The sequence below is a fragment of the Vitis vinifera genome, chromosome 13 (genome assembly GCF_030704535.1).
Source record: "Vitis vinifera cultivar Pinot Noir 40024 chromosome 13, ASM3070453v1".
NCBI lineage: Eukaryota > Viridiplantae > Streptophyta > Magnoliopsida > Vitales > Vitaceae > Vitis > Vitis vinifera.
In genome coordinates this window covers 4,330,990-4,344,528 of record NC_081817.1, presented here as the reverse complement: position 1 = coordinate 4,344,528, position 13,539 = coordinate 4,330,990, and the positions used below count along the sequence as shown (strand labels likewise).

At 36.0% G+C, this 13,539-nt stretch overlaps 1 protein-coding gene across 1 annotated transcript; it reads left to right on the top strand.

Annotated features, from left to right (window-relative positions):
* Nucleotides 1–7,270: 7,270 nt before the first annotated feature.
* On the top strand, nt 7,271–13,279 carry LOC100240975 (transcription factor MYB1). The gene is made up of 2 exons (XM_002276305.4): nt 7,271–7,678; nt 12,095–13,279. The coding sequence occupies exons 1-2, from the start codon at nt 7,387–7,389 to the stop codon at nt 12,937–12,939; spliced, it is 1,137 nt and encodes a 378-aa protein (XP_002276341.1). The 5' UTR covers nt 7,271–7,386; the 3' UTR covers nt 12,940–13,279.
* The last annotated feature ends 260 nt before the right edge of the window (nt 13,280–13,539 follow it).

Sequence of the window (13,539 nt, the reverse complement as noted above, 5' to 3'; positions counted from 1 at the left end):
TATGTGCCACTTTGACAAGAAACATGCTTTTGGTAGTACAAAATTTTCAAATCCTTCTTGAAAAAGGGAAAAAATTTATTTCTTAAAGTGTATTTGATAATGATTATAAGAAGTGTTTATAATATTTTTAATACTTATAAAATGAAAATTTTCAAATATTATAAAGGTTAGAAACACTTTTTAAAATCACTATCAAACGTATTCTTAATTTCAATTATGATTCATAAGTGATTTGAAAGGATTTTTCTCCTTACAAAAGCCTCTAATAGAAAGAGAAATTGTCAATTAACTAAAAGGTAATCATAACTAGGGTTTCCACTTGACACCCATGTAAATCAAATGATTCAGAAACCCCTTTCAGACTCAAAATTTTCATGCTAATTTAATTTACTTTATCAAGCTATGGTTGAACTGGAAAATCAATTCATTACATACAGCTCTTAATGTAGAATAAGATGGGAAAAAGGAGGAAATACTGATGGATTAATTGTATGGAATTTATTAATTATACCAGTGATTACTCATAGGGGAGGACAGTGACAGAAAGGAATCCTTGCAACACAGAAAATTAAAGACATGAACTTGTGATCTTGATTGAAAAGGGCCAAGGCAGCCACCTTTGTTGAATCCATCCTCTCACTCCTATTGATTTTGGGGGTGCCCCCCCACATAAAGAGATGGATTTAAGGATTGAGAAAAACGTTTTTGATGGTTATAATTAATGGTGGGGAACGTAGGTCATTATCTCTCTTATCAATTTGTATGTTAATTATATTCAGATATTCATTTGCAGCATGTTGGACTTGGAAAAAAAAGAAGGGGGAAGTGAAGTGAAAGTTTTAAGATACGTTGGATTTTCATCACAAGTAAAGGAGCACGTAGTAAAAAAATGGAAGTTCATCATGAAAAGAAAATGCTGAAATGATTAAGTATGATTCTGTAAGGAGTAAGGGACTCAATATATCGATGTACCATATGTGGGTTCAGAGCTCTAACTAAAGATTTTGTAAAGAGAAAAATTCCATGAACAACTGTACAATAATGGATATATTTTCAATTCACTTGATCCCTTTCTCTCCCCACTTGAACCTCAGTCCTTTTTTGGGACTAGTTGTCACTTGTGCAGGTTAGCTTGGAACCAGAAGATGGAAAGCAGTTCCAATATTAATCCTCATTACAATTTACAAAGAGTTGCTGCTTTTCTTCCTCTTTCTTCTCAACCATAAAGAAGGAATAATTGAAAGGAGAAAAAAATGATGCTAGTGGTTGGCAACAAGAGCAATACATTTCTGATTTCTCCAGAAACAAAAGTCATCTCAGCCATGGATATGATGCCCTCTTCCATGATGATGATGATGATGATGATGATGATGCATGATGCATAGATGCTAGATCTTGTCCACACTAGTGAAGCACAAAGGACCACAGGAGCAGGTGCAGGCCTTGTATGGTGGTGAGAGGGCTCCACCATTTTAGATATATTACTCTTACACCAAGTGGGGTAATTGTGGGTTGGCTGATACTGTCGGATGTGATATGAAAGTAGGGTTTGGTTGTATCTTGGTTCATGTCCATCACAAGGGGTTCACCTCTAAGGACACTGGTCCCTTCTTTACACGACATAAATGTTTGTTTCCAACCAGCCCTTGTTGCCCATCTGGTAGAGCATGACTCATTCGAAAGAGTACCTGCCCTTTTCTTTTATTTCTTCTTCTAACCCTATTCTCATCATCTTTCACACAGCAACCTGACTTAGTGCCAACCCCCACTCACAGTCCTTTCTTGTCTGCATTTTGGAATGGACTCTTCAGTGGTTGCTTCTCTGATGGAATTGGTTCACTATTGGTTCCTCCAACTCCCATCACACCATGGTATGGCCAAAGAGAATTGAACTACTGCTGCTTCCCTGTCCCTTTAACTGTTTTTATTTTCAGTTATTTTTATTTTTATTTAATTTCCTCTTTTTTTTTTTGTCCCAACAGTCAATCAATTTTACCAACTTCTCAACACCCTTTTCTTATGTTTTGAGTCACTTGAAATTATTTTATATCCAGTGGTCCCTTAGGGATAACCCTACTTCCATGACTTTATTGGACCTTTAAGGCTTTTGGACCACAACAGCTGGCGTCATGCTGTGCAAGATGAAAATTTGATCTTTAACTTCTTCCATTGAAATCAAGACATATGGCACAAAATTGAAAATTTTAACTTAACATATACGTATTTAGAGTGAAGTCGGGGTTCCTTTTCAGTTGTCATAACCCACCAATGTTGCACCTTAGAAAAGACTGGAAATTTCATTATAAGGTCATGAAAGTACCTTTTTCCCTGCCACTTGGTAAAGATTTCCCCCATTATAAAGCAGCTGTGGCATAGGAGCTTAAAAGCCCTTCTCATATGGTGTTGTTACAACTTACAAGAAAGAGACTCACTGGGATTTGCGTGTGTCTAGGGAATTTAGGGCACCCCCAAAATAAAAAGGACCATGGTTTCTAAGAGGTCACTCATACGTTGTTTTCTCAATAGCAAATGGGTTTTCAATGTCACATGGATTCAACTTGGGGGGTCTCCATGAAGGACAATTCAATTAGGGCTAAGGACTCCCTCTACCCTACCTTCTGCCCTACTCCCAACTCGTTTGGCATCAAAGTCCATAGCTTTCAATCTGTTGTCTGTAAGAAGTGGGCCATTCAGTGTCTGATCAAGAAATAGCTAGTCCATTTTCATCTTTTGGATGTTCTTTTTTTTATTTTTTACAGGCAACAGGATTTATAACTTCGAAGGTGACTCTAGCTGTCACTTTGGATCCCCTCAGTACGCTTCTAGCCTCCTAGACCAATCCTAGTAGTCACCTTCCATACCTTCCAGGAATTACTGTCCATGGCTGTAACTTCCTGCCATATGTTTTTGTTTGAATATGCCCACCTATATAAGATATCGATGATCTTCCTTGAGCCATCATTGGATGACCAAAGGCGTCACTGGGGTCCCATGCTCTCTACTCCACAATTCCAACTTTTGGAACTCCTTTTCCACCCAACTCCACCCAGTAAATAGTGGGTTTTATGCTCAATTAGTACCATGAGTTTATTGGTCTCTATTCTCTAACTATTTTAATATGACTTTGTTGGTCATTCATTTTGAAAAGGGGTCTTCTTGGTGATCCCATTTATGGCTTGACAACCTCAAATATATGGTGTGTGTCTTATGGCACCAATGTTCTACTTCCTCAACTTTGGCCTAGGGGGAATATGAATATGAATATGAATGTAATATTTTATATCGGATGGGGTCCTTCGACTCGGATAATATTTACAGAAGCAGTTCATTATGATAAATAATAAAATAAGTTCGAAATTTAATAATTTAAAGACTGCAACTCTGACATCATGATAAAGTACATATTGCCTCATCAGAAAGAACCATTTCAACACCATGGATCAACTCCATAAGCATCAAATATACTTTTAATCATAGTTCCGGAGACCCCTCTACATGGCAAATCAAAATCTTCATCCCAGACACATCCCTGAGTGTGAGTGTTGTGTTTTCAGCTGGGTGAGGATTATGCAAATCCGAGTCATGTCAAAGAGATTGAAGGCCACAAATTTGAGCTACCCCAATGGTGTCACGATTGCATAAGCAAAGGCATAAGTGACCCTCCAAAAAGGGCCATCCATGGATGGCTTGGTGCATTTACTTTGGTATATGTGGTCCTTTTAATGTTGCATTTTGCAGTGAAACTTGGTCCATGCACTTAGGTTGGTTGGAAAAGTAAGCACACATTGTCTTTTTGGTGTTGTCATTCTGCTTCCCCTCTGCTAGTGATCCTAAGTGACCTCTTTGCCTTTCCATCTGCTTTACTTTCCATAAAAATATGCTTTCTAGATCTTATGCAACCTCAGAAAACTTGGAGTACAAATTAATGAAAGTCATGGCTGAATATATATAATATAATTGAGGGGACCATGACCAGAGAAGAGAATTCTCCTTTGTAATGCTCCCTTACCTAATCCTACTTTCAGTCTTTCAGATAAGCAAATATTCTACATTGAGACCATGATGGGAACACTTCAATTCGTGAGAATCCGAGGGAAAACAAAAGCATGGGCACGTTTTTTAATGGTAGCCATACACTCCCTAATACTCCCACATACCTAACAGCTTAATCTTTTAGATCAAATAATTGATAGCTAATATGCTATTAGAGGTCTGATTAAGCAGAGGTTTCATCTCAAGATAGAATGTCTATTGATTCAAAGAACCATCAATCTTCCAGACAAGAAACAATGAAGAGATTTAACATGAATTTCAAGTTAAAAATGATTTTGCAGGCCAGTCCCAGAAGGTATTAAATTAATTCCACTTTTTTTTTTTCTCTTGTGGCAGAAAAATGAGAAAAAAAATCGGTTGTAATGAATGGAATTGAGCAAAGACGTTGAAAATGGGTTTGGGTGCTCAGCCAGACAGACCCAACTCCACTTAATAATGTTAAAAAAGGAAAAATTGGAATTACTTAGAAACTCTCATGGAAATAAGAGTGATTGTCGTATTCATAGTTCTATTCAAGATTTGTTGTAGAAAATTTAAGGATAAAATAATCAAATCCGGATTCTTGAACATCTCGCAAGTAACCCAAAACCTTCTTCCAACAAAAGACATGTCAGGAATGTCATGCCGAATTAATACAGGATCTGCTCAACACAGCCTTGCTTTGTATGAAGAATGGACAGTACTTCACCCATAGTGGGTAGTTGATATCAATTTTTCTATGTATTAATGATTCTACTGCACCCAGTAATTTGACACACTTAACTTCCTCACGGGACCATGTTCCTCACATGGAGCGAGTCTTCTTGGTTTCATTTCCTGGTCTGCCAGGGAACTTTGAATTTGATGGCAACAACGGAGATATCAAGTGCAGTTAAAGAGTCCAAATTCATTACACAGTGCTTGTGGACCGCAGCTGCTGGTTAATTTTCAAAGATTACTGCGACAATATTGTAAAGGCAACTGGGTTTTTGATGACAAGTTGAAATTTATGAATCTCATTTCATCTTTTGCTTCAAACAATTCAAGTTAATGATCTTCAACATGAAATTATTTTTCATGGCTTGAATCATTTTGGTGTCATTTTCTAAGTGTCCCGCTTTGCGCAATCATCGCTTGTCGTTGTTGGGTTGCTTACCTCTCATTTTCCTTGGGCGACCGTCCACTGTATCACGACTTCTGAAGTTTTCCATGAACAGAAGATTAACCTCAATACCCACAAAGAATAAGCCTGTGATTCTAGAATAAAGTTTAGATTATTTTTGTGAACAAAGACTTTAGGAGGAAAAAGGATAAGCATGCAATCATCCTTGAGCTGAAAAGAAAGGAAAATGGAATAAAGAAACGAGATTGGAAGCCGAAGACCACAGGAGGAATTGAACCGACAAGCACGTTTGGTGAGTCAATGAAAGCAGTAATGCTAGACGTGTCTTTGACGCACGAGGCTATTTAAGTTTGATTTTCGTATGGATGGAAGTCTTTGCCTGCCCATTAGGGTTAGTGGTGATGACTGATGAGACAGTTACCATATTTTGGGGACAATTAGATTGAAAAGGAAAGGCAAAGACTTAAAAAAAGGGTAAGGCTTTTATTCTTAAATTATTTTTTATTTTTATTAATTATATAAATATAAAGAATGATTAAAAATAAAATATTATAAATAAAAATTATTTTTAAAATATATATAAAGAAAAACATGTTAAATAAATTATAATTATATTATTTACTACTTTATTTTATTAGAAAAATAGGTAAATTTATTTTTCATATTTTAATTATTATCCTAAAATATGATGTCAATTATTATTTAGATTTTAGTATAAATAAATGAAAAAAAAAAAGTTTAAACCTAAAATCTTGCCTAAGCTTGAAATGAATTGAAGTCGAGTTGGTTTGAGCAAAATATCATACTAAAAAAATAAATTTGATGATGATGACGATGATGAAGAAAGTTTTTCTCAGCCCAACCCAACTTGAAAAGTGTGAATTTGAATGAGACAATTATTCAAATATCTTAACGAGTCCATTGAAAAGAAGTTGGACCCCCAACTTCTAAAAGCTAGATGAGCCACTTTCTTCCATTGAGAAACATAATTTACCTCGTCCAACCCATTCCAAATTTGGGCTGAAAATGAGGCCCTTGTGACACACAAAAACATGCATATCATTCATTATTGGGCTGGGCACTCAAGGTGGACTAATCTCAGACATGCAACGTACGGGCTTGTAGTGACCCAAAGCAGATTCTACCCACTTCTTGGTAACGTCAACTTAATGTCTTGAAATAACTTATATGAAAGGGCAACAAGCTTTTGAAATTACCTGAAAACATCTACACCGCCCTACTAATAAGAGAATTTAGAGAAGCTTAGAAACTCTACAAAGAAACTTTTTAGGATTCAGAGAGTTCCATAAAATGCCTATAAATGAAAGATAACCTTATTTGGTTAAGAGATCAAGCACTTAAGAGCATTCTTAACCCTATAAAGCATTTTTATACAATACAAACTATTCTTCTAAATTCTTTAAATATTGCTTTTTTGGTTGTTAATATAATAAGTTAAGTTTGGAAAAAGATTGATTCAGCAACATCAAATAGTTTGAGTGTTACATGTGAATTTTGGAGCTTAAGTCATACTTGATCATTATGTATCATTAAGAGGTGGCTAACAAAATTATTGAAACAAGTCCTTCAAAGAAAATAAAAATATTTTTTATTAGTATAAAAAGAAAATATTGTATTTTTAAAAAACATATTTTAGTTATTTTCCCTTTATTTAATGATATTTTTTAAAAAGTAATTATACAATAATGATTCATTTAAAAAAAATACTTAAAAATACAAATAAATTTTTATAAAATATTGAAGAACAGTTCTGAAAATTAATTTTATTTTTTTATTAAATTTTTCTAAAATCTTAGTAATTCCTTTTTTTTCGGTTTTTTTATAATTTTAAAATCTATTAAAAAAAATTTACTATGTGAAATAAATTTATACTTTTTATAATAGTTTTTTATTTTAAAAATGACAAACCAACAGTTAATTTGATTGTGTCAATTTGTTATGAAATGTGTGCAGTGGGACCATATAGTTTTATGTAAATTAAGGATATTTAGCATGGGTTATAATCATATTAGGAGGATTTATTTAACCATTCGTTTTCACTCTTTCAAACGACGTCGCTTTTGTGTCTCATCACTATAAACTACGTCGTTTGAAGGAATTGGCTCGGAACAACAGAGTCGGAAACATTTGGGCAAAAATGAAGAGCGTGTTCCGGTTTTGCCGTTAGGCAGGTATATGCATCCTGCGCTTCACCACACCCCCTCTCCCATATGGACCAACTCCAAGTTGATTCAGCAGCAGCCGCCCTCGTTGACGAGGAAGACGTCGTCACTGCCAACGATGCCCGCCGTGATGGTGATACAAGGGCCGGTGGGAGCAGTAGCCGAGTCAGGGGTCCCTGGTCTCCGGAAGAAGACGCAATTCTCAGTCAACTCGTCAGCAAGTTCGGCCCCCGGAATTGGAGCTTGATCGCCCGTGGAATTTCCGGTCGTTCTGGAAAGTCTTGCCGGCTTCGCTGGTGTAACCAGCTCGACCCTTGCGTCAAGCGGAAGCCCTTTACTGGTAACCGCCATTTTCAGTCAAATTCCGTCGTTCAGTTGTTAGTTGGAATTTCGATGAGGGTTTTGTATGATGTTACTTTTTGGAGTCGTTTTAGTGTTTTATCTAATTGTTTTTAGTGTTTTTTTCTTGTTTGTGTTGATGGGTAGTGTTGAGTTTTCGTTGTCAGCATGATTATTTTGATTAAAGTTACTGCATTGCCGTATTTGTTATTGGGATCAATTGGGTTTTCTTTTGGTACTGTCTGTGGAGTTCTGACTTTGGTTGATATTGCTTGGATTTCAATATGTCTTCAGATTCCTATTTCACCATCTTCCCAAATTAATATTCAGGGGCCATTCATTTATTTTCTGATAGGTAGTATTCAGTGGACATTTATACTATGTTCTGACTCTAGTATGGTGCGTCAGTGTTTAAGGGATTGCAATCTTTATATTCATTCCTTTAGCTTTTGCTGCCTTTACTTTTCTTTCATTATATTCTTATGGCCATAGGATGGAATTCAGGTGGGGGTGGAGGTGGGAATGTTTGGTATGACACCTATTCTCAAAAATAGATTTCTTTTCCTTTTTTATACATGTTCTGAGTTCTTTAGCAAGGCTCTCTTTGTTTTGGTGGGAAGGAGAATCTGGAGAGGCCATGAGTTCCAAGTTGACAGATGAGATTGCTCATCATTGATTAGTAGACAATTTACTACATTGAATTGAATGAAGCTCTTATATATACACAAGTGATTTGCTTAGCAGGCAGTGAAATGAAACAACGAAAGAAAAAATATTGAGATGTTTAGCATTGTTTATTTATATAGTGTTGAGAAGCTAGTTTAGTTTGAATCTTTTGGGATTTTGTTATTTAGGCTTATTAAACTCATGGATTTCAGTTGGAAATGTTGTGGGTATTTCTTATGCTAGGGAAGTAGGTTTGTTAAATCTGTAATGAGCTTTTGTTATGGTCATTAAATTTGAACAAGAAATTTAATTTAGTTGGAAGCTAAGCTATTACATCCTTCCCCTTTTATCCCTTGTTCAATAGTGTATTATGTAAAGGTCCATCAAGGTTTATTAGAAATTTAGAATGGTATGAAAACTAGCTTTCATCTATCTTGTTAAAAATGGTGACAAAGGAGGTGAGTAAAGTTACTAAATTGACTGTGCCGCAAGCATTGGTCAGCACAGTTCAATAACCTATTAGATGAGATTGGAGCAAATAATGGCAACGATAATGTAAATTGAGGCAGAGATGTTGTAACTAATGAATGCATTAAATTTGCTATTACTATTATGATTACTTAATTCTTGCACTCCAATTAACGAATCTGGTGGTGCCTTCTATTCCTGAAAGAATTTGTGCTAATGGAAGGTACCTGAGGATGCATAACCATTGAAAAAGTCATAAGTTGTTTGATATCCAGAAAATATGAGAGGTTTTGGGGGGTCAATTGTTGCTAAACAATAGTATTAGATCATGCTCTTGAGTAGTTTTGCCCCAAGTGGAAGCAGTGATGATGATGCAAGGAGAAGGCAGCCCTATAATCTATGGTCAAAATTGAATTATTAATCTCTCCTATTCGTCAAGCATTTCAATTAAGGCTATACAGAGGTAAAAGAATAGCCTCCCTTGAAATTGCAAGGGATTGTTTAGACTTGAAATTAGGTAGCAAATGCATGCAAGCATGGGTTTAGTCGAAGGATTTGAGAATTGAACTTTGAAAGAAGAATGTTTGGTGTTTTGTTCTTCAGCATCCCAGTTATTGTGTTCCTATTTAGTATGACTCATTTCAGGATAGGATTTTTTTTTTTTAGAAAAAAAAAACTTGTTTACCAATTAGGCCTTATAAGACCTTATTTTGTCACACAGCTAATCTTAAACTCAAAGAAAGAAGTTAGGAGGCATTGGGTTGACAGGTGGCATAAAAGCTTTATAAATCCATGCGTAATATGAGCATGTATAATGATGAAAAGCCCACCTCTCATGTATCCTGATAAAGAGCCCACCACTTTTGTGTTGCTTGTATGATTATTATATCTCAAATTGAAACTTTAGTGTAATGATTCTAATCCTTGGTTCATTTACTTTGATAGATAAAGGTGATGTTTTACTTTGAGTCATGGTGGAGTACTTAAATCTTTGATTCTACTGGATCCTCTCTGTTCGGCTTATTAAAAAATGTTTTTATTTCAAGAATGTATACTATTTTCTTACCCACTATTGAATTTTGATTGTGGATATTATTTCTCAAGATGCAACTGCAGAGTCTAAGCAACAATCTGATTGACGAAGCTGTTGTTTATGGGGTTGAGTCTTGTGAAAATGTCGTCTTCAAAACAGTTCTATATGGTAGTACTCCTGCATATGGCTGAGCAATGTGATAGGACATCAAGACACAACAAGATAGATGAAGGCTTTCAAAGGAATTTAAGTAACTGTGTTTTGAGTTTCAGGATAGAGTAAAATGAGAAAGAAGTAGGATGAGTAAATAAAAATCAGAAGGTCAATTTTAATAACAGGCTGTTTAATTAGATTTTAGAAGGCTTGTAGATTTTTTTAATTGAAAACATTCAAAAGGTGTTTTTTCCTGGTACTTTTTCCTTTAAATTCAAGTCGTATACTTGATGATTTGATTCTTCATGTGTTTAGGATGTATTGGTGATATTATTTTGTCTCATTTAAACTCAAGTCTATGGCAAAAATTTGACTTGGTTGAACCTTGGTTCTAAGTTTAAAGCATCTTGACCAGGGGATTTCAGTCCTCAAGGAGACTGGTAGGCTGTTCAATTCTGGTCAGCTGGTTCCTCTCTAGAGATCTCATTTTGGACTTTGTCACATTTTAGAGTCTGGAGAGCAGTCTAGTCTGGTTGGCAAGTACCCATTTGGATTCTCATGTTTTTAAAATCATTTAAATTCAAATTGGGACCATTGGAAGTTCAATCAGCTGGTAACTCAACCAATCAGCTGCTCTGCAATTTTCAGAGTATTAAATGATTGATTTTTGTGCCGTTGGGGCTCTCATTTGCCTCACTCATTGGAATCTATTGGATGGTGACTTCACCGATCATCCAGTTTGGAACTTGCAGAGCATTAGATGCTCAGTTTTGTGGCTGTTGGGGCCATCTTTAGCCCCACTATTTAAGCTGCTTAGGCTCAGTTTTTGGAAAAAAAAACACACTGATATCGAGCTTACAACCTAGAGAGAGCATTTTCATCACATTTAAGTTCAAATGTTCTTTGGGCAAGATTGAATGCACTAGAAATCATAAATCCCATTATTTGTGTGTGAGTGCATTGGATGGGTGTGTGGTGTACAAAAGATGGAGCCTTCAAGCTTGGAGCTAGAGAACAGCGAGGAAGGCTGGGTTGGTAGATGGTTCACTATTGATTGCTTAAGCTTGGTAACCTCTGCTCTCATTTATTCTTTTGTCCTCCATATTGTATGTGTCTGGTTTTAGCACTAAGGGTGTAATATTTTGGATTAACAATGGAAACCATATATAGTTAATGGACGAAAACCGGTGAGGTTTCCATGAGTAGACGTAGGTGTATGGCCGAACCACTATAAATTGTGGTGTTGTGTGGGCTGGTTTCCTTGTTCATTCAAACAGCTCATGTTTTTATGGTTATCTTGTTGGACTGAATTTAGATTTTTGTATTGTTGATAGAATAGTTGCATTTGCCAATTAGTTGTTTGTAGCTGGAGACTGGCATAAGAACCATTTTAATTGGACTATTCACACCTGGTCATGTGACATTTACTACTTTGTTTTGTCCTCAGTCAAGCTTTTGGCTCGGCCTATATGTTGAGCCAGCCAGTCAGGAAGTTCAGTAAAAAATTTGACCAGATTTAGAACACTTAATTAGGAGCCTATTAGCAATTTCTTGGGACAAGCTATGGCTGTCAATTTCCAAGAAATTAGGAGCCTGGAAGTAGACGGATAGTAAATTGTAAGCATCCCCAGAAAGTCGTTCTTTGTGAACAACAAAAAGTGGGGAGGGGAAAGAGTTTATATTTATCGTATATGGACAAAATATGGGATTTGTTACTATACAACATGTTTTTTGAGATATTGCTATCCATGGAACCACCTATTTTGCTAATTCTTTTGGATTAATGGCAAAACCAATTTTTTTATTTATAATTAGTCACAAAAAATTCCTATTTTAGTCTTTTCTTTTGTTGGTTTGACACTTGAACTTACTGGTTTTGTCTATTTTCTATTTGAGATTTATTTTTGGTTGTTGCCATGATTTGCCATTATGTAACCAACAAAACCACTGCTCCATCTAGATCATTGGTCATAAATTATTTAGTGGATGTTTTCTGCATGTTCTTGTGTATGTACCATGTCAATGGAACTGGACTCACATCCATGTTTACTTGTTTTTTCGTTAGTTAATATAAACGATGCATCCTTTGTGCTGCAGAGGAAGAGGATCGTATTATAATTGCAGCCCATTCACATCATGGAAATAAGTGGGCATCAATTGCAAGGCTCCTGCCAGGCAGAACAGACAATGCAATCAAGAACCACTGGAATTCTACACTAAAGCGACAGTGCAAGAAGCTTGACATGTTTAAACCAATATCTGGTAGTATGTTGGAAGATGGTAGCCCTGACAGAACAAAGGCATCCTCAGAAGAAACCATGTCGCCAGGCGATATCGACTCACGGAAGCCCCCAGAAGGAAGAGATGCGAGCTTGATGGATGATGGACCCTATCAGTGTGAAAACAAGGTTCAGACCACTGAAGATCATTCTTCCATTTCTCGTCCAATGGCACGTGTTAGTGCCTTCAGTGTTTACAACCCTCCGAGTGGCCTGAGAGTCGGATCTGCATTTTCAAGGGCGGCCCCAATGAAGGGGCCTTTGGTCCAAACCTCTAAACCACACTTGGAGGTCTGTAAATTCCTTGAAGGTGTTTACAGTGAACCCACGATCCCTTTGCAATGTGGTCACGGTTGCTGTGAGGCTCCAACTGGTGGCCAATCTCAAGGGTCTCTGTTGGGGCCTGAATTTATTGAATACATGGAACCCCCACCATTCTCTAGTCATGAATTAGCATCCATAGCTGCAGAGTTGAACAGTATTGCTTGGATCAAGAGTGGCCTTGTGAACAGCAGCAGTAGCATGCAGGACGAAACAGCCGGACAGAGGCTCTGTATGGGAGCTGCAGCACAACTGAAGAATGAGCATTTGCGACTTGAGGAGGGAAGGAACAAGCTGATGGGCATGATGCCAGAGGTGCTGCCGACCCAGATGCCTGCCTAGGCACAAATCCTCCATTTGACAGTAATTAGAGGAAGCTTTTCTGACGTTTCTAACACTATGAAAAGTTTTATAATTCAAGTATTAGAAAAGTTATAAATATTTTCTAAAATGACGGAGGATGGTAGACTTCTAAAATGAGTGAATTGCAAGTGTCTTTTTCCTGAATTACTTAGTGGAGGACAATAGTTTTCTGAAGAAGGCCTCTCGTTGGGGGTGAAGAGATGGATGTAAAACATACTTGACGTCAAGTTGACTCTAAAATGAGGTTTTTTATGAATGGTTTGATGAATGTATAAGCATGAAGCTCTCAATTTTTAGTATAAAGGGCTAATTTGATTTACATATACTTAACCATAATTATTAATTAGTTTATACTTAATCATAATTAGTTTTATAATTTAATAAATAAGAAAGATAGAAGGAATTATTTAATAAAATTTCAAATTAATCCTAATATTTTATTTTTTTCTCTGTTTTTAGTGATCAAGCTTAATCTTTACAAATTATAATAAAATTCCAATTCATATGATTTTAAAATTAAAAAATCAAATATAATTAAAGTTAATTAAATTTTTTTATATATTTTAAAACTATTTTATT